Here is a 25,017-nt window from a genome sequence, read left to right as displayed (position 1 = left end):
CCCGTCCTCACTGACCCTCCCTCACTGACTCTCCCTCACTGACCCTCCCTCACTGACCCACCCTCACTGACCCGCCCTCACTGACCCTCCCTCACTGTCCCTCCCTCACTGACCCTCCCTCACTGACCCGCCCTCACTGACCCGCCCTCACTGACCCTCCCTCACTGACCCTCCCTCACTGACCCGCCCTCACTGACCCGCCCTCACTACCCTCCCTCACTGACCCTCCCTCACTGACCCGCCCTCACTGACCCGCCCTCACTGACCCTCCCTCACTGACCCTCTTTCACAGGCCCTCCCTCACTGGCCCTCCCTCACTGGCCCTCTCTCACTGGTCCTCCCTCACTGGTCCCCCCTCACTGACCCTCCCTCACTGACCCTCCCTCACACCACCTCCCTCACTGGCCCTCCCTCACTGACCCTCCCTCACTGACCCGCCCTCACTGACCCGCCCTCACTGACCCTCCCTCACTGACCCTCCCTCACTGACCCGCCCTCACTGACCCTCCCTCACTGACCCTCCCTCACTGACCCTCCCTCACTGACCCGCCCTCACTGACCCGCCCTCACTGACCCTCCCTCACTGGCCCTCCCTCACTGACCCACCCTCATTGACCCGCCCTCACTGACCCGCCATCACTGACCCTCCCTCACTGACCCGCCGTCCCTGACCCTCCCTCATTGACCCTCTCTCACAGGCCCTCCCTCACTGGCCCTCCCTCACTGGCCCTCTCTCACTGGTCCTCCCTCACTGGTCCTCCCTCACTGACCCTCCCTCACTGACCCTCCCTCACACCACCTCCCTCACTGACCCTCCCTCACTGACCCTCCCTCACTGACTCTCTCTCACTGACCCTCCCTCACTGACCCTCCCTCACTGACCCTCCCTCACTGACCCGCCCTCACTGACCCTTTCTCACTGACCCTCCCTCACGGACCCTCTCTCACTGACCCTCTCTCACTGACCCTCCCTCACTGACCCTCCCTCACTGACCCTCCCTCACTGACCCTCCCTCACTGACCGGCCCTCACTGACCCTTTTTCACTGACCCTCCCTCACTGACCCTCCATTACTGACCCTCCCTCACTGACCCTCCCTCACTGACCCGCCCTCACTGACCCTCCCTCACTGACCCTCCCTCACTGACCCGCCCTCACTGACCCTCCCTCACTGACCCTCCCTCACTGACCCTCCCTCACTGACGCTTTCTCACTGACCCTCCCTCACTGACCCTCCCTCACTGACCCGCCCTCACTGACCCTCCGTCACTGACCCGCATTCACTGACCCTCCCTCACTGACCCGCCCTCACTGACCCTCCCTCACTGACCCGCCCTCACTGACCCGCCCTCACTGACCCTCCCTCACTGACCCGCCCTCACTGACCCTCCCTCACTGACCCTCTCTCACAGGCCCTCCCTCACTGGCCCTCCCTCACTGGCCCTCTCTCACTGGTCCTCCCTCACTGGCCCTCCCTCACTGGCCCTCCCTCACTGACCCTCCCTCACTGGTCCTCCCTCACTGACCCTCCCTCACTGACCCTCCCTCACACCACCTCCCTCACTGGCCCTCCCTCACTGACCCTCCCTCACTGACCCTCCCTCACTGACCCACCCTCACTGACCCGCCCTCACTGACCCTCCCTCACTGACCCGCCCTCACTGACCCTCCCTCACTGACGCTCCCTCACTGACCCTCCCTCACTGACCCGCCCTCACTGACCCTCCCTCACTGGCCCTCCCTCACTGACCCACCCTCACTGACCCGCCCTCACTGACCCGCCCTCACTGACCCTCCCTCACTGACCCTCCCTCACACCACCTACCTCACTGGCCCTCCCTCACTGACCCGCCCTCACTGACCCGCCCTCCCTGACCCTCCCTCACTGACCCTCCCTCACTGACCTCCCTCACTGACCCTCTCTCACTGACCCTCTCTCACTGACCCTCCCTCAATGACCCGCCCTCCCTGACCCTCGCTCACTGACCCTCCCTCACACCACCTCCCTCACTGACCCTCCCTCACTGACCCTCCCTCACTGACCCGCCCTCACTGACCCGCCCTCACTGACCCTCCCTCACTGACCCTCCCTCACTGACCCTCCCTCACTGACCCGCCCTCCCTGACCCTCCCTCACTGGCCCTCCCTCACTGACCCTCCCTCACTGACCCTCTCTCACTGACCCTCCCTCACTGACCCTCCCTCACTGACCCTCCCTCACTGACCCGCCCTCACTGACCCGCCCTCACTGACCCTCCCTCACTGACCCTCCCTCACTGACCCGCCCTCCCTGACCCTCCCTCACTGACCCTCCCTCACTGGCCCTCCCTCACTGATCCTCCCACACTGGCCCTCCCTCACACCACCTCCCTCACTGACCCTCCCTCCCACACACCATCTCCCTCACTGACCCTCCCTCACTGACACTCCCTCACTGACCCTCCCTCACTGACCCGCCCTCCCTGACCCTCCCTCACTGACCCTCCCTCACTGATCCTCCCTCCCACATACCACCTCCCTCACTGACCCTCCCTCACTGACCCTCCCTCACTGACCCTCCCTCACTGACCCTCCCTCACTGACCCTCCCTCACTGACCGGCCCTCACTGACCCGTCCTCACTGACCCTCCCTCACTGACTCTCCCTCACTGACCCTCCCTCACTGACCCACCCTCACTGACCCGCCCTCACTGACCCTCCCTCACTGTCCCTCCCTCACTGACCCTCCCTCACTGACCCGCCCTCACTGACCCGCCCTCACTGACCCTCCCTCACTGACCCTCCCTCACTGACCCGCCCTCACTGACCCGCCCTCACTGACCCTCCCTCACTGACCCTCCCTCACTGACCCGCCCTCACTGACCCACCCTCACTGACCCTCCCTCACTGGCCCTCTTTCACAGGCCCTCCCTCACTGGCCCTCCCTCACTGGCCCTCTCTCACTGGTCCTCCCTCACTGGTCCCCCCTCACTGACCCTCCCTCACTGACCCTCCCTCACACCACCTCCCTCACTGGCCCTCCCTCACTGACCCTCCCTCACTGACCCGCCCTCACTGACCCACCCTCACTGACCCTCCCTCACTGACCCTCCCTCACTGACCCGCCCTCACTGACCCTCCCTCACTGACCCTCCCTCACTGACCCTCCCTCACTGACCCGCCCTCACTGACCCGCCCTCACTGACCCTCCCTCACTGGCCCTCCCTCACTGACCCACCCTCATTGACCCGCCCTCACTGACCCGCCATCACTGACCCTCCCTCACTGACCCGCCCTCCCTGACCCTCCCTCATTGACCCTCTCTCACAGGCCCTCCCTCACTGGCCCTCCCTCACTGGCCCTCTCTCACTGGTCCTCCCTCACTGGTCCTCCCTCACTGACCCTCCCTCACTGACCCTCCCTCACACCACCTCCCTCACTGGCCCTCCCTCACTGACCCTACCTCACTGACCCTCCCTCACTGACCCGCCCTCACTGACCCGCCCTCACTGACCCTCCCTCACTGACCCTCCCTCACACCACCTCCCTCACTGGCCCTCCCTCACTGACCCGCCCTCACTGACCCGCCCTCCCTGACCCTCCCTCACTGACCCTCCCTCACTGACCCTCCCTCACTGACCCTCTCTCACTGACCCTCTCTCACTGACCCTCCCTCACTGACCCGCCCTCCCTGACCCTCCCTCACTGACCCTCCCTCACACCACCTCCCTCACTGACCCTCCCTCACTGACCCTCCCTCACTGACCCACCCTCACTGACCCACCCTCACTGACCCTCCCTCACTGACCCTCCCTCACTGACCCGCCCTCCCTGACCCTCCCTCACTGGCCCTCCCTCACTGGCCCTCCCTCGCTGACCCTCCCTCACTGACCCTCTCTCACTGACCCTCCCTCACTGACCCTCCCTCACTGACCCTCCCTCACTGACCCGCCCTCACTGACCGCCCTCACTGACCCTCCCTCACTGACCCTCCCTCACTGACCCTCCCTCACTGACCCTCCCTCACTGGCACTCCCTCACTGACTCTCTCTCACTGACCCTCCCTCACAGGCCCTCTCTCACTGACCCTCTCTCACAGGCCCTTCCTCACTGACCCTCCCTCACTGGCCCTCCCTCACTGACCCTCCCTCACTGATCCTCCCACACTGGCCCTCCCTCACTGACCCTCTCTCACTGACCCTCCCTCACACCACCTCCCTCACTGACCCTCCCTCCCTCACACCACCTCCCTCACTGACCCTCCCTCCCTCACACCACCTCCCTCACTGACCCTCCCTCCCTCACACCACCTCCGTCACTGACCCACCCTCCCACACACCACCTTCCTCACTGACCCTCCCTCACTGGCCCTCCCTCACTGACCCTCCCTCACTGATCCTCCCACACTGGCCCTCCCTCACTGACCCTCTCTCACTGACCCTCCCTCACTGACCCTCCCTCCCTCACACCACCTCCCTCACTGACACTCCCTCCCACACACCACCTCCCTCACTGACCCTCCCTCACTGACCCTCCCTCACTGGCCCTCCCTCACTGACTCTCTCTCACTGACCCTCCCTCACAGGCCCTCCCTCACTGACCCTCCCTCACTGACCCTCCCTCACTGACCCTCCCTCACTGGCCCTCCCTCACTGACTCTCTCTCACTGACCCTCCCTCACAGGCCCTCCCTCACTGACCCTCCCTCACTGACCCTCCCTCACTGACCCTCCCTCACTGACCCTCCCTCAGTGACCCTCCCTCACTGACCCTCCCTCACTGGCCCTCCCTCACTGACTCTCTCTCACTGACCCTCTCTCACTGGCCCTCCCTCACTGACCCTCCCTCACTGACCCTCCCTCACTGATCCTCCCACACTGACCCTCCCTCACTGATCCTCCCACACTGGCCCTCCCTCACTGACCGGCCCTCACTGACCCGCCCTCACTGACCCTCCCTCACTGACTCTCCCTCACTGACCCTCCCTCACTGACCCGCCCTCAATGACCCTCCCTCACTGACCCACCCTCACTGACCCTCCCTCACTGACTCGCCGTCACTGACCCTCCCTCACTGACCCGCCCTCACTGACCCTCCCTCACTGACCCTCCCTCACTGACCCGCCCTCACTGACCCGCCCTCACTGACCCTCCCTCACTGACCCTCTCTCACAGGCCCTCCCTCACTGACCCTCCCTCACTGACCCTCCCTCACTGACCCGCCCTCACTGACCCGCCCTCACTGACCCTCCCTCACTGACCCTCTCTCACTGGCCCTCCCTCACTGACCCTCTCTCACTGGTCCTCCCTCACTGGCCCTCCCTCACTGACCCTCCCTCACTGACCCGCCCTCACTGACCCGCCCTCACTGACCCTCCCTCACTGACCCTCCCACACTGACCCGCCCTCACTGACCCTCCCTCACTGACCCTCCCTCACTGACCCGCCCTCACTGACCCGCCCTCACTGACCCTCTCTCACTGGCCCTCCCTCACTGACCCACCCTCACTGACCCGCCCTCACTGACCCGCCCTCACTGACTCTCCCTCACTGACCAGCCCTCACTGACCCTCCCTCACACCACCTCCCTCACTGGCCCTCCCTCACTGACCCTACCTCACTGACCCCCCCTCACTGACCCGCCCTCACTGACCCGCCCTCACTGACCCTCCCTCACTGACCCTCCCTCACACCACCTCCCTCACTGGCCCTCCCTCACTGACCCGCCCTCACTGACCCGCCCTCCCTGACCCTCCCTCACTGACCCTCCCTCACTGACCCTCCCTCACTGACCCTCTCTCACTGACCCTCTCTCACTGACCCTCCCTCACTGACCCGCCCTCCCTGACCCTCCCTCACTGACCCTCCCTCACACCACCTCCCTCACTGACCCTCCCTCACTGACCCTCCCTCACTGACCCACCCTCACTGACCCGCCCTCCATGACCCTCCCTCACTGACCCTCCCTCACTGACCCGCCCTCCCTGACCCTCCCTCACTGGCCCTCCCTCACTGGCCCTCCCTCACTGACCCTCCCTCACTGACCCTCTCTCACTGACCCTCCCTCACTGACCCTCCCTCACTGTCCCTCCCTCAATGACCTGCCCTCACTGACCCGCCCTCACTGACCCTCCCTCACTGACCCTCCCTCACTGACCCGCCCTCCCTGACCCTCCCTCCCTGACCCTCCCTCACTTACCCTCCCTCACTGACCCTCCCTCACTGACCCTCCCTCACTGACCCGCCCTCACACCACCTCCTGCACTGACCCTCCCTCCCACTCCCCACTCCCCTCCCTCACTGACCCTCCCTCATGCCCACTCACCACCTCCCTCACTGACCCGCCCTCACTGACCCTCTCTCACTGACCCTCCCTCACTGACCCTCCCTCACTGGCCCTCCCTCACTGACCCTCCCTCACTGATCCTCCCACACACCACCTCCCTCACTGACCTTCCCTCACTGACCCTCCCTCACTGGCCCTCCCTCACTGACTCTCTCTCACTGACCCTCCCTCACAGGCCCTCCCTCACTGACCCTCTCTCACAGGCCCTCCCTCACTGACCCTCCCTCACTGGCCCTCCCTCACTGACCCTCCCTCACTGATCCTCCCACACTGGCCCTCCCTCACACCACCTCCCTCACTGACCCTCCCTCACTGATCCTCCCACACTGGCCCTCCCTCACACCACCTCCCTCACTGACCCTCCCTCACTGGCCCTCCCTCACTGACCCTCCCTCCCTCACACCACCTCCCTCACTGACCCTCCCTCCCACACACCACCTCCCTCACTGACTCTCCCTCACTGACTCTCCCTCACTGGCCCTCCCTCACTGACTCTCTCTCACTGACCCTCCCTCACAGGCCCTCCCTCACTGACCCTCTCTCACTGGCCCTCCCTCACTGACCCTCCCTCACTGGCCCTCCCTCACTGACCCTCCCTCACTGATCCTCCCACACTGGCCCTCCCTCACACCACCTCCCTCACTGACCCTCCCTCCCACACACCACCTCCCTCACTGACCCTCCCTCACTGACCCTCCCGCACTGGCCCTCCCTCACTGACCCTCCCTCACTGATCCTCCCACACTGGCCCTCCCTCACACCACCTCCCTCACTGACCCTCCCTCCCACACACCATCTCCCTCACTGACCCTCCCTCACTGACCCTCCCTCACTGACCCTCCCTAACTGACCCGCCCTCCCTGACCCTCCCTCACTGACCCTCCCTCACTGATCCTCCCTCCCACATACCACCTCCCTCACTGACCCTCCCTCACTGACCTTCCTTACTGACCCTCCCTCACTGACCCACCCTCACTGACCCTCCCTCACTGACCCTCCCTCACTGACCCTCCCTCACTGACCCTCCCTCACTGACCCTCCCTCACTGACCCGCCCTCCCTGACCCTCCCTCACTGGCCCTCCCTCACTGGCCCTCCCTCACTGACCCTCCCTCACTGACCCTCTCTCACTGACCCTCCCTCACTGACCCTCCCTCACTGTCCCTCCCTCAATGACCTGCCCTCACTGACCCGCCCTCACTGACCCTCCCTCACTGACCCTCCCTCACTGACCCGCCCTCCCTGACCCTCCCTCCCTGACCCTCCCTCACTTACCCTCCCTCACTGACCCTCCCTCACTGGCCCTCCCTCACTGACCCTCCCTCACTGACCCGCCCTCACACCACCTCCTGCACTGACCCTCCCTCCCACTCCCCGCTCCCCTCCCTCACTGACCCTCCCTCATGCCCACTCACCACCTCCCTCACTGACCCGCCCTCACTGACCCTCTCTCACTGACCCTCCCTCACTGACCCTCCCTCACTGGCCCTCCCTCACTGACCCTCCCTCACTGATCCTCCCACACACCACCTCCCTCACTGACCCTCCCTCACTGACCCTCCCTCACTGGCCCTCCCTCACTGACTCTCTCTCACTGACCCTCCCTCACAGGCCCTCCCTCACTGACCCTCTCTCACAGGCCCTCCCTCACTGACCCTCCCTCACTGGCCCTCCCTCACTGACCCTCCCTCACTGGCCCTCCCTCACTGACCCTCCCTCACTGATCCTCCCACACTGGCCCTCCCTCACACCACCTCCGTCACTGACCCTCCCTCCCACACACCACCTCCCTCACTGACCCTCCCTCACTGGCCCTCCCTCACTGACCCTCCCTCACTGATCCTCCCACACTGGCCCTCCCTCACTGACCCTCTCTCACTGACCCTCCCTCACACCACCTCCCTCACTGACCCTCCCTCCCTCACACCACCTCCCTCACTGACCCTCCCTCCCACACACCACCTCCCTCACTGACCCTCCCTCACTGACCCTCCCTCACTGGCCCTCCCTCACTGACTCTCTCTCACTGACCCTCCCTCACAGGCCCTCCCTCACTGACCCTCTCTCACTGGCCCTCCCTCACTGACCCTCCCTCACTGGCCCTCCCTCACTGACCCTCCCTCACTGATCCTCCCACACTGGCCCTCCCTCACACCACCTCCCTCACTGACCCTCCCTCCCACACACCACCTCCCTCACTGACCCTCCCTCACTGACCCTCCCTCACTGGCCCTCCCTCACTGACCCTCCCTCACTGATCCTCCCACACTGGCCCTCCCTCACACCACCTCCCTCACTGACCCTCCCTCCCACACACCATCTCCCTCACTGACCCTCCCTCGCTGACCCTCCCTCACTGACCCTCCCTAACTGACCCGCCCTCCCTGACCCTCCCTCACTGACCCTCCCTCACTGATCCTCCCTCCCACATACCACCTCCCTCACTGACCCTCCCTCACTGACCTTCCTTACTGACCCTCCCTCACTGACCCTCCCTCACTGACCCACCCTCACTGACCCTCCCTCACTGACCCTCCCTCACTGACCCTCCCTCACTGACCCTCCCTCACTGACCCTCCCTCACTGGCCCTCCCTCACTGACCCTCCCTCACTGATCCTCCCACCCTGGCCCTCCCTCACACCACCTCCGTCACTGACCCTCCCTCCCACACACCACCTCCCTCACTGACCCTCCCTCACTGGCCCTCCCTCACTGACCCTCCTTCACTGATCCTCCCACACTGGCCCTCCCTCACTGACCCTCTCTCACTGACCCTCCCTCACACCACCTCCCTCACTGACCCTCCCTCCCTCACACCACCTCCCTCACTGACCCTCCCTCCCACACACCACCTCCCTCACTGACCCTCCCTCACTGACCCTCCCTCACTGGCCCTCCCTCACTGACTCTCTCTCACTGACCCTCCCTCACAGGCCCTCCCTCACTGACCCTCTCTCACTGGCCCTCCCTCACTGACCCTCCCTCACTGGCCCTCCCTCACTGACCCTCCCTCACTGATCCTTCCACACTGGCCCTCCCTCACACCACCTCCCTCACTGACCCTCCCTCACACACACCACCTCCCTCACTGACCCTCCCTCACTGACCCTCCCTCACTGGCCCTCCCTCACTGACCCTCCCTCACTGATCCTCCCACACTGGCCCTCCCTCACACTACCTCCCTCACTGACCCTCCCTCCCACACACCATCTCCCTCACTGACTCTCCCTCACTGACCCTCCCTCACTGACCCTCCCTCACTGACCCGCCCTCCCTGACCCTCCCTCACTGACCCTCCCTCACTGATCCTCCCTCCCACATACCACCTCCCTCACTGACCCTCCCTCACTGACCTTCCTTACTGACCCTCCCTCACTGACCCTCCCTCACTGACCCGCCCTCACTGACCCTCCCTCACTGACCCTCCCTCACTGACCCTCCCTCACTGACCCTCCCTCACTGACCCTCCCTCACTGACCCTCCCTCACTGACCCTCCCTCACTGACCCTCCCTCACACTCCCCACCCTCACGCCCACTCACCACCTCCTTCACTGGTTCTCCCTCCCACTCACCACCGCCCTCATTGACCCTCCCCCAAACTCACCACCTCTCTCACTGACCCTCAATGACACCTCATTGGATTTACCTGGGAATTACTCATCGGGTTTTTGCCTCCTGCAGGAATTGTCCATGAACATGTGAAGATAGGTTCTGATGGGGAGAGTGACCAGGCCTCAGGGGCGTCATCTGATGAAGTTCAGTCACCCGTTCGTGTCCGATTGAGAAACCACCATCACAGGCGGATATCCACCGAGGTAAGGCTGACTCACCGCTTCTAGATCGGCAAATGGAATGTTACAGGTCCTATGGAAAGACTATCCGTGTCAGGATCCTTGTCTTCATCCTGTTTCTCCCCTATGTTGCACCCCTTGGCAAAAGTTTTCACTTGTAAATTGATGGCACTCAGCTTTACCTGACCATCACACTTCTCTCTGCAGGCATCACCTTGACCTACACTTTTCCACCCCGGCAACATTCTTGTAAACCCCCTCTGTACTCTCTCCAGAGCAATTACCTCCTTCCTGTAAAGTGGCGACCAGAACTGCGCTACACTCCAGTTGTGGCCTCACCAGTATTTTATACAATTCCAACATTATATCCTTACTTTTATGTTCTATAACTCTGCCAATGAAGGGGAGCTTTCCCAATTATTATTATTTTTTCCAATTAAGGGGCAATTTAACGTGGCCAATCCACCTAAACAGCACATCTTTGGGTTGTGGGGCTGAAACCCACGCAGACATGGGGAGAATGTGCAAACTCCACACGGACAGTGACCCAGGGCCGGGATTCGAACCTGGGTCCTCAGCGCCGCAGTCCCAGTGCTACCCACTGTGCCACATGCCGCCCTTGAAGGAGAGCATTCCATATGCTTTCTTTACAACCTTGTCTACTTGAACTGCTGTCTTTAGGGACCTGTGTACTTGTACGCCAAGATCTCTCACTTCATCTACCTCTCTTAGTATATTCCCATTTATTGTGTGCTCCCCATAACTGATTGACCTCGCTTAATGAATGACCTCACACTTCTCGGTGTTAAATTCCATCTGCCACTTTACCACCCAACCCATCTGTATCATTCTGGAGATGAGAGCTATCCTCTACACTGTCCACCACTTGGCCAATCGTTGTGTTGCCTGCAAATTTCCCAATTGTGCTCCCCACATTCATGTCCAAATCGTTATTATTTAACACAACCAGAAAGGGTCTCAACACCGAGCCCTGTGGGACACCATTTGGAACAACTTTCCAATCACAATGGCAGCCATCGACCATTACCCTTTGTTTCCTGTTATTCAGCCAACTTTTTATCCAGCTTGCCACATTGCCCTGAATCCCATGCGCTTTCACTTTCTTGACCAATGTGGTCAAATGCCTTGCTAAAATCCATGTACACCACATCCACTGGACTATCTTCATTAACTCTTCTTGTCACTTCTTCAAAGAATTCAATGAAATGTATGAGGCAAGACCTTCCATTAACAAGTCTATGCCGACTATCCCTGACTAATCCATACCTTTCTATGTGACAGTTAATCCTATCTAGAAATCATAGAATTTACTGTGCAGAAGTAGGCTATTCGGCCCATCAAGTCTACACTGGCCCCTGAAAGAGCACCCTCACTAAGCTCATAGCTCCACCCTATGCCCATAACCCAACAACCCCACCTTACTTTTGGACATTACAGGGCAATTTATCGTGACCAATCCACCTAACCTGCACATCTTTGGACTGTGGCAGGAAACTGGAGCACCCGGAGGAAACCCACGCAGACAAGGGGAGAACATGCACACTTCGCACAGACAGTGATCCAAGCCTGGAATCGAACCCGGGTCCCTGGCGCTGTGAAGCAACAGTGCTAACCACTGTGCTACCACAATCTCTCAGGATTAATTCCACTAATTTGCACACCACCAATGTAAGTCTAACTGGCCTATAATTGTTCAGCATTTCCTTTGATTCCCCTTTAAACAATGGGGCCACTTTTACATTTCTCCAGTCCTCTGGTACCTTCCCTGTGTTTGGTGAGGATTGGAAAATCATCCTCAGAGAATCTCCAATCTCCTCCCTCACCTCCTTCAGAAACCTCAGAAACAATCCATCTCGCCCTGGCGACTTATCAACTTTCATGGATTCCAATCCTTCGAGTACTTCCTCTCTCTTTATGATTATCCTATCCAGTATCTCACAGTGTTCCTACTGGCAGAAAAGTGGCAGATGGAATTTAACACTGAGAAGTGTGAGGTTCCTTCTGGACTAGAATATCTGCATCATCCATTTCCTCTGTAAACACTGAGACAAAATATTCATTTAGAACATAGAACATAGAACATTACAGCGCAGTACAGGCCCTTCGGCCCTCGATGTTGCGCCGACCTGTGAAACCACTCTAAAGCCCATCTACACTGTTCCCTTATCGTCCATATGTTTATCCAATGACCATTTAAATGCCCTTAATGATGGTGAGTCCACTACTGTTGCAGGCAGGGCATTCCACACCCTTACTACTCTCTGAGTAAAGAACCTACCTCTGACATCTGTTCTATATCTATCTCCCCTCAATTTAAAGCTATGTGCCCTCGTGCTAGATATCACCATCCGAGGAAAAAGGCTCTCACTGTCCACCCTATCTAATCCTCTGATCGTCTTGTATGCCTCAATTAAGTCACCTCTTAACCTTCTTCTCTCTAATGAAAACAGCCTCAAGTCCCTCAGCCTTCCCTCATAAGATCTTTCCTCCGTACCAGGCAACATCCTGGTAAATCTCCTCTGCACCCTTTCCAATGCTTCCACATCCTTCCTATAATGCGGCGACCGGAATTGCACGCAATACTCCAAATGCGGCCGCACCAGAGTTTTGTACAGCTGCAACATGACCTCATGGCTCCGAAACTCAATCCCTCTACCAATAAAAGCTAACACACCGTACGCCTTCTTAACAACCCTCTCAACCTGGGTGGCAACTTTCAGGGATCTATGTACATGGACACCGAGATCTCTCTGCTCATCCACACTACCAAGAATCTTACCATTAGCCCAGTACTCTGTCTTCCTGTTATTTGTTCCAAACTGAATCACCTCACACTTTTCTGCATTAAACTCCATTTGCCACCTCTCAGCCCAGCTCTGCAGCTTATCTATGTCCCTCTGTAACTTGTAACATCCTTCCGCACTGTCCACAACTCCACCGACTTTAGTCTCATCTGCAAATTTACTCACCCATCCTTCTACGCCCTCCTCCAGGTCATTTATAAAAATGACAAACAGCAGTGGCCCCAAAACAGATCCTTGTGGTACACCACTAGTAACTGGACTCCAGTCTGGACATTTCCCATCAAGCACCACCCTTTGTCTTCTTCCAGCTAGCCAATTCCTGATCCAAACTGCTAAATCACCCTGAATCCCATGCCTCCGTATTTTCTGCAGTCGCCTACCGTGGGGAACTTTATGAAACGCTTTACTGAAATCCATATACACCACATCAACTGCTCTACCCTCGTCCACCTGTTTGGTCACCTGCTCAAAGAACTCAATAAGGTTTGTGAGGCACGACCTACCCTTCCCAAAACCGTGTTGACTATCTCTAATCAAATTATTCCTCTCCAGATAATTATACATCCTACCTCTTATAAACCTTTCCAAGACTTTGCCCACAACAGAAGTAAGGCTCACTGGTCTATAGTTACCGGGGTTGTCTCTACTCCTCTTCTTGATCAAAGGGACAACATTTGCTATCCTCCAGTCTTCTGGCACTATTCCTGTAGACAATGATGCCATAAAGATCAAAGCCAAAGGCTCAGCAATCTCCTCCCTAGATTCCCAGAGAATCCTAGTATAAATCCCATCCGGCCCAGGGAACTTATCTATTTTCACACTTTCCAGAATTGCTAACACCTCCTCCTTATGAACCTCAAGCCCTTCTAGTCTAGTAGTCTGTTTCTCGGTATTCTCCTCGACAACATTGTCTTTTTCCTGTGTGAATACTGATGAAAAATATTCATTTAACACCTCTCCTATCTCCTCGGACTGCACGCACAACTTCCCACTACTGTCTAGTAGCCTGGATCTCAGTATTCTCCTCGACAACATTGTCTTTTTCCTGTGTGAATACTGACGAAAAATATTCATTTAACACCTCTCCTATCTCCTCGGACTCCAAGCACAACTTCCCACTACTGTCCTTGACTGGCCCTACTCTTACCCTAGTCATTCATTTATTCCTGACATATCTATAGAAAGTTTTAGGGTTATCCTTAATCCTACCTGCCAAAGACGTCTCATGTCCCTCCTGGCTCTTCTTAGCTCTCTCTTTGGGTCCTTCCTAGCTAACTTGTAACTCTCGAGCACCCTAACTGAACCTTCACGTCTCATCTTTACATAAGCCTCCTTCTTCCTCTTGACAAGTGATTCAACTACTTTAGTAAACCACGGTTCCCTCACTCAACCACTTCCTCCCTGCCTGACAGGTACATACTTATGAAGGACACGCAGTAGCTGTTCCTTGAACTAGCTACACATTTAAATTGTGCCCATCCCCTGCAGTTTCCCTCCCATCCGATGCACCCGAAGTCTTGCCTCATCGCATCATAATTGCCTTTCCCCCAGATATAACTTGCCCTGCGGTATATACCTATCCTTTTCCATCACTAAAGTAAACGTAATCGAATTGTGGTCACTATCACCAAAGTGCTCACCTACCTCCAAATCTAACACCTGTCCTGGTTCATTACCCAGTACCAAATCCAATACGGCCTCGCCTCTCGTTGGCCTATCTACAAACTGTGTCAGGAAACCCTCCTGCACACATTGGACAAAAACGGACCCATCTAAAGTACTCGAGCTATAGCATTTCCAGTCAATATTTGGATAGTTAAAGTCCTCCATAACAACTACCCTGTTACTTTAGCTCCTATCCAGAATCATCTTTGCAATCCTTTCCTCTACATCTCTGGAACTTTTCATAAGAACATAAGAACTAGGAACAGGAGTAGGCCATCTGGCCCCTCGAGCCTGCTCCACCATTTAATGAGATCATGGCTGATCTTTGTGGACTCAGCTCCACTTTCTGGCCCATAATAATCCCTTTTGCTGTTATCCCTCCCAAAATGGATAGCCTCACACTTGGCAACATTGTATTCCATCTGGCAGACGCTAGCCCATTCACTTAGCCTGTCCAAATCCCTCTGCAGACTTCCAGTATCCTCTGCACTTTTTGCTTTACCACTCATCTTAGTGTCGTCTGCAAACTTGGACACATTGCCCTTGGTCCCCAACTCCAAATCATCTATATAAATTGTGAACAATTGTGGGCCCAACACTGATCCCTGAGGGACACCACTAGCTACTGATTGCCAACCAGAGAAACACCCATTAATCCCCACTCTTTGCTTTCTATTAATTAACCAATCCTCTATCCATGCTACTACCATGCCCTTAATGCCATGCATCTTTATCTTATGCAGCAACCTTTTGTGTGGCACCTTGTCAAAGGCTTTCTGGAAATCCAGATATACCACATCCATTGGCTCCCCGTTATCTACTGCACTGGTAATGTCCTCAAAAAATTCCACTAAATTAGTTAGGCATGACCTGTCCTTTATGAACCCATGCTGCGCCTTCCCAATGGGACAATTTCCATCCAGGTGCCTTGCTATTTCTTCCTTAATGATAGATTCCAGCATCTTCCCTACTACCAAAGTTAAGCTCACTGGCCTATAATTACCCACTTTCTGCCTATCTCCTTTTTTAAATAGTGGTGTCACGTTTGCTAATTTCCAATCCGCCGGAACCACCCCAGAATCTAGTGAATTTTGGTAAATTATCACTAGTGCATTTGCAATTTCCCTAGCCATCTCTTTTAGCACTCTGGGATGCATTCCATCAGGGCGAGGAGACTGGTCTACCTTTAGCCCCATTAGCTTGCCCATCACTACCTCCTTGGTGATAACAATCCTCTCAAGGTCCGCACCTGTCATTGCCTCATTTCCATCAGTCACTGGCATGTTATTTGTGTCTTCCACTGTGAAGACCGACCCAAAAAACCTGTTCAGTTCTTCAGCCATTTCCTCATCTTCCATTATTAAATCTCCCTTCTCATCCTCTAAAGGACCAATATTTACCTGAGCCACTCTTTTATGTTTTATATATTTGTAGAAACCTTTACTATCTGTTTTTATATTCTGATTTACTCTCATAATCTATTTTACTCTTCTTTAAGGCTTTTTTAGTCGCTTTCTGTTGCCCCCTAAAGATTTCCCAGTCCTCTAGTCTCCCACTATCTTTGCCACTTTGTATGCTTTTTCCTTCAATTTGATACTCTCCCTTATTTCCTTCGATATCCACGGTCGATTTTCCCTCTTTCTACCGTCCTTCCTTTTTGTTGGTATAAACCTTTGCGGAGCACTGTGAAAAATCGCTTGGAAGGTTTTCCACTGTTCCTCAACTGTTTCACCATAAAGTCTTTGCTCCCAGTCTACCTTAGCTAGTGCTTCTCTCATCCCAGTGAAATCTCCTTTGTTTATGCACAAATCACTAGTGTTTGATTTTACCGTCTCACCCTCCATCTGTATTTTAAATTCCACCATATTGTGATCGCTCCTTCCAAAAGGATCCCTAACTATGAGATCATGAATCAATCCTGTCTCATTACACAGGACCAGATCTAGGACCGCTTGTTCCCTCGTAGGTTCCATTACATACTGTTCGAGGAAACTATCACGGATACATTCTATAAACTCCTCCTCTAGGCTGCCTTGACTGACCTGGTTAAACCAATCGACATGTAGATTAAAATCCCCCATGATAACTGCTGTACCATTTCTACATGCATCCGTTATTTCTTTGTTTCTTGCCTGCCCCACCATAATGTTACTATTTGGTGGCCTATAGACTGCTCCGATCAGTGACTTTTTCGCCTTACTATTCCTGATTTCCACCCAACTTGATTCAACCTTATCCTCCATAGCACCGATGTCATCCCTTACTATTGCCCGGATGTCATCCTTAAATAACAGAGCTACACCACCTCCCTTACCATCCACTCTGTCCTTCCGAATAGTTTGACACCTTTGGATATTTAACTCCCAGTCGTGACCATCCTTTAACCATGTTTCAGTAATGGCCACTAAATCATAGTCATTCACGATGATTTGCGCCATCAACTCATTTACCTTATTCCGAATACTACGAGCATTCAGGTAAAGTACACTTATGTTGGCTTTTTTTACCTCTGTTCTGAATCTTAACACCTCGATCAGTAACCTCTCCTAAGTTATATTTCCTCTTATCCTTTCTCCTCATTTTCCTTGTCGTTGAACCCATATCTTCATGTAACAACCTGCCGTGTCGCTTACCATTAATGTTTTTAGTTCCCGTTTTATTCCTTTTAGTATTCCTGGTCCTATTCACTGAGCTCCCCTCAGTCACTGTACCTTGTACTTTCCCCCTTTTTGATTTTTGACTATGGCTTCTCTGCCTTACACTTTCCCCCTTACTGCCTTTTATTTCTGTCCCTGTTTTACTACCCTCCGACTTCCTGCATCGTTTCCCATCCCCCTGCCACATTAGTGTAAACCCTCCCCAACAGCTCTAGCAAACACCCCCCCCACCCCCCTCGGACATCAGTTCCAGTCCAGTCCTTTACTTGCTAATCTTTTTTCATGCCCTCTCTTTGATTTTCTTATTTCCTTTTTGACTTTGTCCCTGCACTTTCGCTACTTGTCTGGACTATCTGCAGTGCTTAGTTTTTTATGCTTATCATACACTTTCTTTCTCCGTTTGACCTTCCCCTGTATTCCAGGGGCGTCTAGATTTGGGAGCACCACTCTTACTTTTGGAGGGGACATATCTATTTGTACATTTAGGATCTCTCCTTTTAGTGCTTCCCATTGGTTTTCCACAGATTTATCCTCTCGCAATGCTGCCAGTCCACCTCAGCCAAGTCCCTTCCCATTTCTACAAAATTTACCTTCCCCCAGTTCAAAATCTTTACTCCTGCTTTATCTCTCTCCTTTACCACGCTAATACTGAATCTAACTGAATTGTGATCACTTTCCCCGGCATGGTCACAACTATCACTTCACCCACTTGCCCTTCTTTGTTCTCCAAGACTCGGTCTGGAATTGCATCTTTTCTTGTTGGGTTTGTCACTAATTGGTTGAAAAGATTTTCCTGGAAACACTGCATGAATATTTCTCCTTCAGTTCCCCTTTGTTTGAATCCCAGTTTATATTGGGACAGTTAAAGTCTCCTACTATTATTGCTCTCTTGCTCTTAGAGGCAGAAATTTGCCTCTTACTATACAATTTGGGGGTCTGTAGTATACTCCCAGTTGTGTGACTGCCTTTTTATATTTCTAAGTTCAACCCATAAAGACTTGTTTGTTGACCCGTTTAGTATATCATCCCTGCTCACAACTGGAATTGATTCTTTAAAAAAAAATTGAAGGCATTTTCTAATGAATATATACATAACAAAGAAACACTAAAGCCAAATGCAGCAACACAAAATAACCAGACCCCCCAACAAACACCCCCACAATCCCCACTGCCACCCCAGAACCAGCCCCCACTTTTCACTCAGACCCCTCTAGCTCAAACAGAACAAAATACGACCACTCCCCACCTGTGCTGACGACTCAATGCTCAATAAGTCGATGAACAGCTTCCACTTCGAGGTGAACCCCTCCTCCGAACCTCAGATGGAGAAGTTGATCTTTTCCAAATGCAGGAACTCTGCCAAATCACTCACTTATACCCCTGTCCCAGGTGCAACAGAATCTATCTCTGGGCTACCAGGAAGGCAAAGGCCAACCTCCCCAGTGTACTCCCACATCCATCTCTGAACATTATAGTATAGGCTGGTGGCCAAGCCCCTAACGTTGTGTGCTGCACCCATGCCAACTTAACTGGAGTCTACCTTTCTGACCTTCTGGGCCTGAATGTTAGGTCTAGGTGGATCCCCTAACGATACATCAGGAGTGGAGACGGTTTGTTGTGGTTCCCACCCTGTTACCTGGGTCCCCTTTGATGGCCGTCCTCTGGAGCGACCCGGCCTGGATGGTCCCAGCAGTCACTCGGATGTCCCAGGCGATGTGGTGCCACCCTGTTCTGCCTGCTGCCCATCAGGTGTATCAGGGTCAGGAGGTGAGGGGGAGTCGAAGGCTGTGGTGTTCTGGCACCTCCCCTGCGGTAGTCACCAAGTCAGGTGACTCCCTCGGGGTGCCCGTTAGCCCCCGGGCTGCTCCTTGGGACGATGGTGCGACCAGAGCCAACCCCTGAGGCTCCCCGTCCACCTGGCACTGCCAGTCTTGGAGGCTCGCTCCCGTCTCACAGCCATGGAGCACTTGAGTGGAGCACCTCACTCTGGGACAGGGCCACCTCTCTCTGGGACAGGGCCACCTCTCTCTCGGACTGGGCCACCTCACTCTGGGACTGGGTCACCTCACTCTGGGACTAGGCCACCTCACTCTGGGACTGGGCCACCTCACTCTGGGACTGGGCCACCTCACTCTATGACTAGGCCACCTCACTCTGGGACTGGGCCACCTCACTCTGGGACTGGGCCACCTCATTCTGGGACAGGGCCACCTCACTCTATGACTAGGCCACCTCACTCTGGGACTGGGCCACCTCACTCTGGGACTGGGCCACCTCACTCTATGACTAGGCCACCTCACTCTGGGACTGGGCCACCTCACTCTGGGACTGGGCCACCTCACTCTGGGACTGGGCCACCTCACTCTGGGACTGGGCCACCTGACTCTGGGTCTGGGCCACCTCACTCTGGGACTTGACCACCTCACTCTGGGACTGGGCCACCTCACTCTGGGACTGGGGCAGCTCACTCTGGGACTTGGCCACCTCACTCTGGGACTGGCCCACCTCACTCTATGACTGGGCCACCTCATTCTGGGACTGGGCCACCTCACTCTGCGACTTGGCCACCTCACTCTGGGACATGGCCACCTCACTCTGGGACATGGCCACCTCACTCTGGGACTGGGCCACCTCACTCTTGGACTGGGCCACCTCACTCTGGGACTGGGCCACCTCACTCTGGGACTTGGCCATCTCACTCTGGGACTGGGCCACCTGACTCTTGGACTGGGCCACCTCACTCTGCGACTTGGCCACCTCACTCTGGGACTGTGCCACCTCACTCTGGGACTGGGCCACCTCACTCTGGGACTGGGCCACCTCACTCTGGGACTGGGTCACCTCACTCTGGGACTAGGCCACCTCACTCTGGGACTGGGCCACCTCACTCTGGGACTGGGCCACCTCACTCTATGACTAGGCCACCTCACTCTGGGACTGGGCCACCTCACTCTGGGACTGGGCCACCTCATTCTGGGACAGGGCCACCTCACTCTATGACTAGGCCACCTCACTCTGGGACTGGGCCACCTCACTCTGGGACTGGGCCACCTCACTCTATGACTAGGCCACCTCACTCTGGGACTGGGCCACCTCACTCTGGGACTGGGCCACCTCACTCTGGGACTGGGCCACCTGACTCTGGGTCTGGGCCACCTCACTCTGGGACTTGACCACCTCACTCTGGGACTGGGCCACCTCACTCTGGGACTTGACCACCTCACTCTGGGACTGGGCCACCTCACTCTGGGACTGGGGCAGCTCACTCTGGGACTTGGCCACCTCACTCTGGGACTGGCCCACCTCACTCTATGACTGGGCCACCTCATTCTGGGACTGGGCCACCGCACTCTGCGACTTGGCCACCTCACTCTGGGGCATGGCCACCTCACTCTGGGACATGGCTACCTCACTCTGGGCCTTGGCCACCTCACTCTGGGACTGGGCCACCTCACTCTTGGACTGGGCCACCTCACTCTGGGACTGGGCCACCTCACTCTGGGACTTGGCCATCTCACTCTGGGACTGGGCCACCTCACTCTTGGACTGGGCCACCTCACTCTGCGACTTGGCCACCTCACTCTGGGACTGTGCCACCTCACTCTGGGACTGTGCCACCTCACTCTGGGACTGGACCACCTCACTCTGAGACTGGGCCACCTCACTCTGGAACTGGGTCACCTCACTCTGGGACAGGGCCAACCGAGGTGAGTGTCTCTAGGGTGTTGGATACAGCTGTGATGGGAAGTCAGTGACCATGGTGTGATGGTGTGTTGTTGTGGTGGTGTGGTGGTGTGTTGGTGTGGTGGTGTGATACTGTGGTGGTGTGTTGGTGTGGTGGTGTGTTGGTGTGTTGGTGTGGTGGTGGTGTGGCGGTGTGGTGGTGTGATGGTGTGGTGGTGTGTTGGTGTGGTGGTGTGTTGGTGTGATGGTGTGGTGGTGTGATGGTGTATTGGAGTGATGGTGTGTTGGTGGTGTGATGGTGTGGTGGTGTGGTGGTGTGTTGGTGTGGTGGTGTGTTGGTATGATGGTGTGGTGGTGTGGTGGTGTGGGGGTGGTGTGGTGGCGTGGTGTGTGGTGATGTGTTGGTGTGGTGGTGTGGTGTGGTGTGCCGGTGTGGTGGTGTGATGGTGTGGTGGTGTGTTGGTATGATGGTGTGGTGGTGTGGTGGTGTGGGGGTGGTGTGGTGGCGTGGTGTGTGGTGGTGTGATGGTGTGGTGATGTGGTGGTGTGGTGTGTGGTGGTGTGGTGGTGTGATGGTGTGCGGGTGGTGTGGTGGTGTGGTGGCGTGGTGTGTGGTGGTGTGATGGTGTGGTGGTGTGGTGTGTGGTGGTGTGATGGTGTGGTGGTGTGGTGGTGTGGTGTGTGGTGGTGTGATGGTGTGGTGGTGTGGTGTGTGGTGGTGTGATGGTGTGGTGGTGTGGTGGTGTGGTGTGTGGTGGTGTGATGGTGTGGTGGTGTGCGGGTGGCGTGGTGTGTGGTGGTGTGATGGTGTGGTGGTGTGGTGTGTGGTGGTGTGATGGTGTGGTGGTGTGGTGGTGTGTGGTGTGTGGTGGTGTGATGGTGTGGTGGTGTGGTGGCGTGGTGTGTGGTGGTGTGGTGGTGTGTTGGTGTGGTGGTGTGGTGTTGTGGGGGTGGTGTGGTGTGTGGTGGTGTGATGGTGTGGTGGTGTGTTGGTGTGATGGTGTGGTGGTGTGGGGGTGGTGGTGTGTTGGTGTGATGGTGTGGTGGTGTGGGGGTGGTGGTGGTGTGTTGGTGTGGGGGTGTGTGGGTGGTGTGATGGTGTGTTGGCGTGGCGGTGTGATGGTGTATTGGTGTGATGGTGTGGTGGTGTGATGGTGTATTGGTGTGATGGTGTGTTGGTGTGGTTGTGTGTTGGTGTGGTGGTGTGTTGGTGTGGTGGTGTGATGCTGAGGTGGTGTGGTGGTGTGGGTGTGGTGTGCCGGTGTGGTGGTGTGATGGTGTGGTGGTGTGATGGTGTGGTGGTGTGGGAGTGGTGTGGTGGTGTGATGGTGTGGTTGTGTGTTGGTATGATGGTGTGGTGGTGTGTTGATGTGGTGATATGGTGGTGTGGTGGTGTGGGGGTGGTGTGGCGGTGTGGCGGTGTGGTGGTGTGATGGTGTGGTGGTGTGGGGGTTTGTTCGTGTGTTGTTGTGTTGGTGTGGTCGTGTGATGGTGTGGTGGTGTGGGGGTGGTGTGGTGGTGTGATGGGGTGGTGGGGTGGTGGTGGTGTGGTGGTGTGATGGGGTGGTGGGGTGGTGGTATGATGGTGGTGTGGTGGTGTGATGGGGTGGTGGTGTGGTGCTGTGATGGTGTGGTGGTGTGGTGGTGTGATGGTGTGGTTGTGTGGGGGTGGTGTGGTGTGTGGTGGTGTGGTGGTGTGGTCGTGTGGTGGTGGTGTGGTGGTGTGATGGTGTGGTTGTGTGGTGGTATGATGGTGTGTTGGTGTGGTGGTGTGTTGGTGTGGTGGTGTGGTGGTGTGGTGGTGTGATGGGGTGTTGGTGTGATGGTGTGGTGGCGTGTTGGTGTGATGGTGGTGTGGTGGTGTGATGGGGTGGTGGGGTGGTGGTGGTGTGTTGGTGTGTTGGTGTGGTGGTGTGTTGGTGTGGTGGTGTGTTGGTGTGGTGGTGTGGTGGTGTGATGGGGTGTTGGTGTGATGGGGTGTTGGTGTGATGGTGTGGTGGCGTGTTGGTGTGATGGTGGTGTGGTGGTGTGATGGGGTGGTGGGGTGGTGGTGGTGTGGTGGTGTGATGGGGTGGTGGGGTGGTGGTGTGATGGTGGTGTGGTGGTGTGATGGGGTGGTGGGGTGGTGGTGGTGTGGTGGTGTGATGGGGTGGTGGTGTGGGGGTTTGTTCGTGTGTTGGTGTGTTGGTGTGGTCGTGTGATGGTGTGGTGGTGTGGGGGTGTGGGGGTGGTGTGATGGTGTGATGGGGTGGTGGTGTGGGGGTGGTGGTGTGTTGGTGTGATGGTGTGGTGGTGTGGGGGTGGTGGTGGTGTGTTGGTGTGGGGGTGTATTGGTGTGGTGGTGTGTGGGTGGTGTGATGGTATGTTGGCGTGGCGGTGTGATGGTGTATTGGTGTGATGGTGTGGTGGTGTGATGGTGTATTGGTGTGATGGTGTGTTGGTGTGGTTGTGTGTTGGTGTGGTGGTGTGTTGGTGTGGTGGTGTGATGCTGAGGTGGTGTGGTGGTGTGGGTGTGGTGTGCCGGTGTGGTGGTGTGATGGTGTGGTGGTGTGATGGTGTGGTGGTGTGGGAGTGGTGTGGTGGTGTGATGGTGTGGTTGTGTGTTGGTATGATGGTGTGGTGGTGTGTTGATGTGGTGATATGGTGGTGTGGTGGTGTGGGGGTGGTGTGGCGGTGTGGCGGTGTGGTGGTGTGATGGTGTGGTGGTGTGGGGGTTTGTTCGTGTGTTGTTGTGTTGGTGTGGTCGTGTGATGGTGTGGTGGTGTGGGGGTGGTGTGGTGGTGTGATGGGGTGGTGGGGTGGTGGTGGTGTGGTGGTGTGATGGGGTGGTGGGGTGGTGGTGTGATGGTGGTGTGGTGGTGTGATGGGGTGGTGGTGTGGTGCTGTGATGGTGTGGTGGTGTGGTGGTGTGATGGTGTGGTTGTGTGGGGGTGGTGTGGTGTGTGGTGGTGTGGTGGTGTGGTCGTGTGGTGGTGGTGTGGTGGTGTGATGGTGTGGTTGTGTGGTGGTATGATGGTGTGTTGGTGTGGTGGTGTGTTGGTGTGGTGGTGTGGTGTGTGGTGGTGTGATGGTGTGTTGGTGTGGTGGTGTGGTGGTGTGGTGGTGTGATGGGGTGTTGGTGTGATGGTGTGGTGGCGTGTTGGTGTGATGGTGGTGTGGTGGTGTGATGGGGTGGTGGGGTGGTGGTGGTGTGTTGGTGTGTTGGTGTGGTGGTGTGTTGGTGTGGTGGTGTGGTGGTGTGATGGGGTGTTGGTGTGATGGGGTGGTGGTGTGGTGGTGGTGTGGTGGTGTGATGGGGTGGTGGGGTGGTGGTGTGATGGTGGTGTGGTGGTGTGATGGGGTGGTGGGGTGGTGGTGGTGTGGTGGTGTGATGGGGTGGTGGGGTGGTGGTGTGATGGTGGTGTGGTGGTGTGATGGGGTGGTGGGGTGGTGGTGTGATGGGGTGGTGGTGTGTTGGTGTGATGGTGTGGTGGTGTGGTGGTGTGATGGTGTGGTGGTGTGGGTGTGGTGTGGTGGTGTGGTGGTGTGATGGTGGTGTGGTGGTGTGATGCTGTGGTGGGGTGGTGGTGGGGTGGTGGTGTGATGGGGTGGTGGGGTGGTGGTGTGATGGTGGTGTGGTGGTGTGATGGGGTGGTGGGGTGGTGGTGGTGTGGTGGTGTGATGGGGTGGTGGGGTGGTGGTGTGATGGTGGGGTGGTGGTGTGATGGGGTGGTGGTGTGTTGGTGTGATGGTGTGGTGGTGTATTGGTGTGATGGTGTGTGGGTGGTGTGATGGTGTGTTGGCGTGGTGGTGTGGTGGTGTGTTGGTGTGGCGGTGTGGTGTGATGGTGTGATAGTGTGATGGTGTGGTGGTGTGTTGGTGTGTTGTTGTGGTGGTGTGTTGGTGTGGCGGTGTGGTGTGATGGTGTGATAGTGTGATGGTGTGGTTGTGTGTTGGTGTGGTGGTGTGTTGGTGTGGTGGTGTGGTGGTGTGGTGGTGTGGGTGTGGTGTGCCGGTGTGATGGTGTGGTGGTGTGTTGGTGTGATGGTGTGGTGGTGTGTTGGTGTGATGGTGTGGTGGTGTGGTGGTGTG

At 56.7% G+C, this 25,017-nt stretch overlaps 1 protein-coding gene across 3 annotated transcripts in view; it reads left to right on the top strand.

Annotated features, from left to right (window-relative positions):
• LOC140388204 (cyclin-dependent kinase 16-like) overlaps positions 1 to 25,017 on the top strand; it is a 688,814-nt gene that overhangs the window by 180,034 nt on the left and 483,763 nt on the right. For all 3 annotated transcript variants that reach the window (XM_072471989.1, XM_072471990.1, XM_072471991.1), the window contains one exon: positions 10,006 to 10,139. In XM_072471989.1, coding sequence (XP_072328090.1) covers positions 10,006 to 10,139 — 134 coding nt within the window. The remainder of the gene's footprint in view (positions 1 to 10,005; positions 10,140 to 25,017) is intronic.

Source organism: Scyliorhinus torazame, chromosome 13, assembly GCF_047496885.1.
Source record: "Scyliorhinus torazame isolate Kashiwa2021f chromosome 13, sScyTor2.1, whole genome shotgun sequence".
NCBI classification, from domain to species: Eukaryota; Metazoa; Chordata; class Chondrichthyes; order Carcharhiniformes; family Scyliorhinidae; genus Scyliorhinus; species Scyliorhinus torazame.
This window is presented reverse-complemented; position numbering and strand designations above follow the sequence as displayed.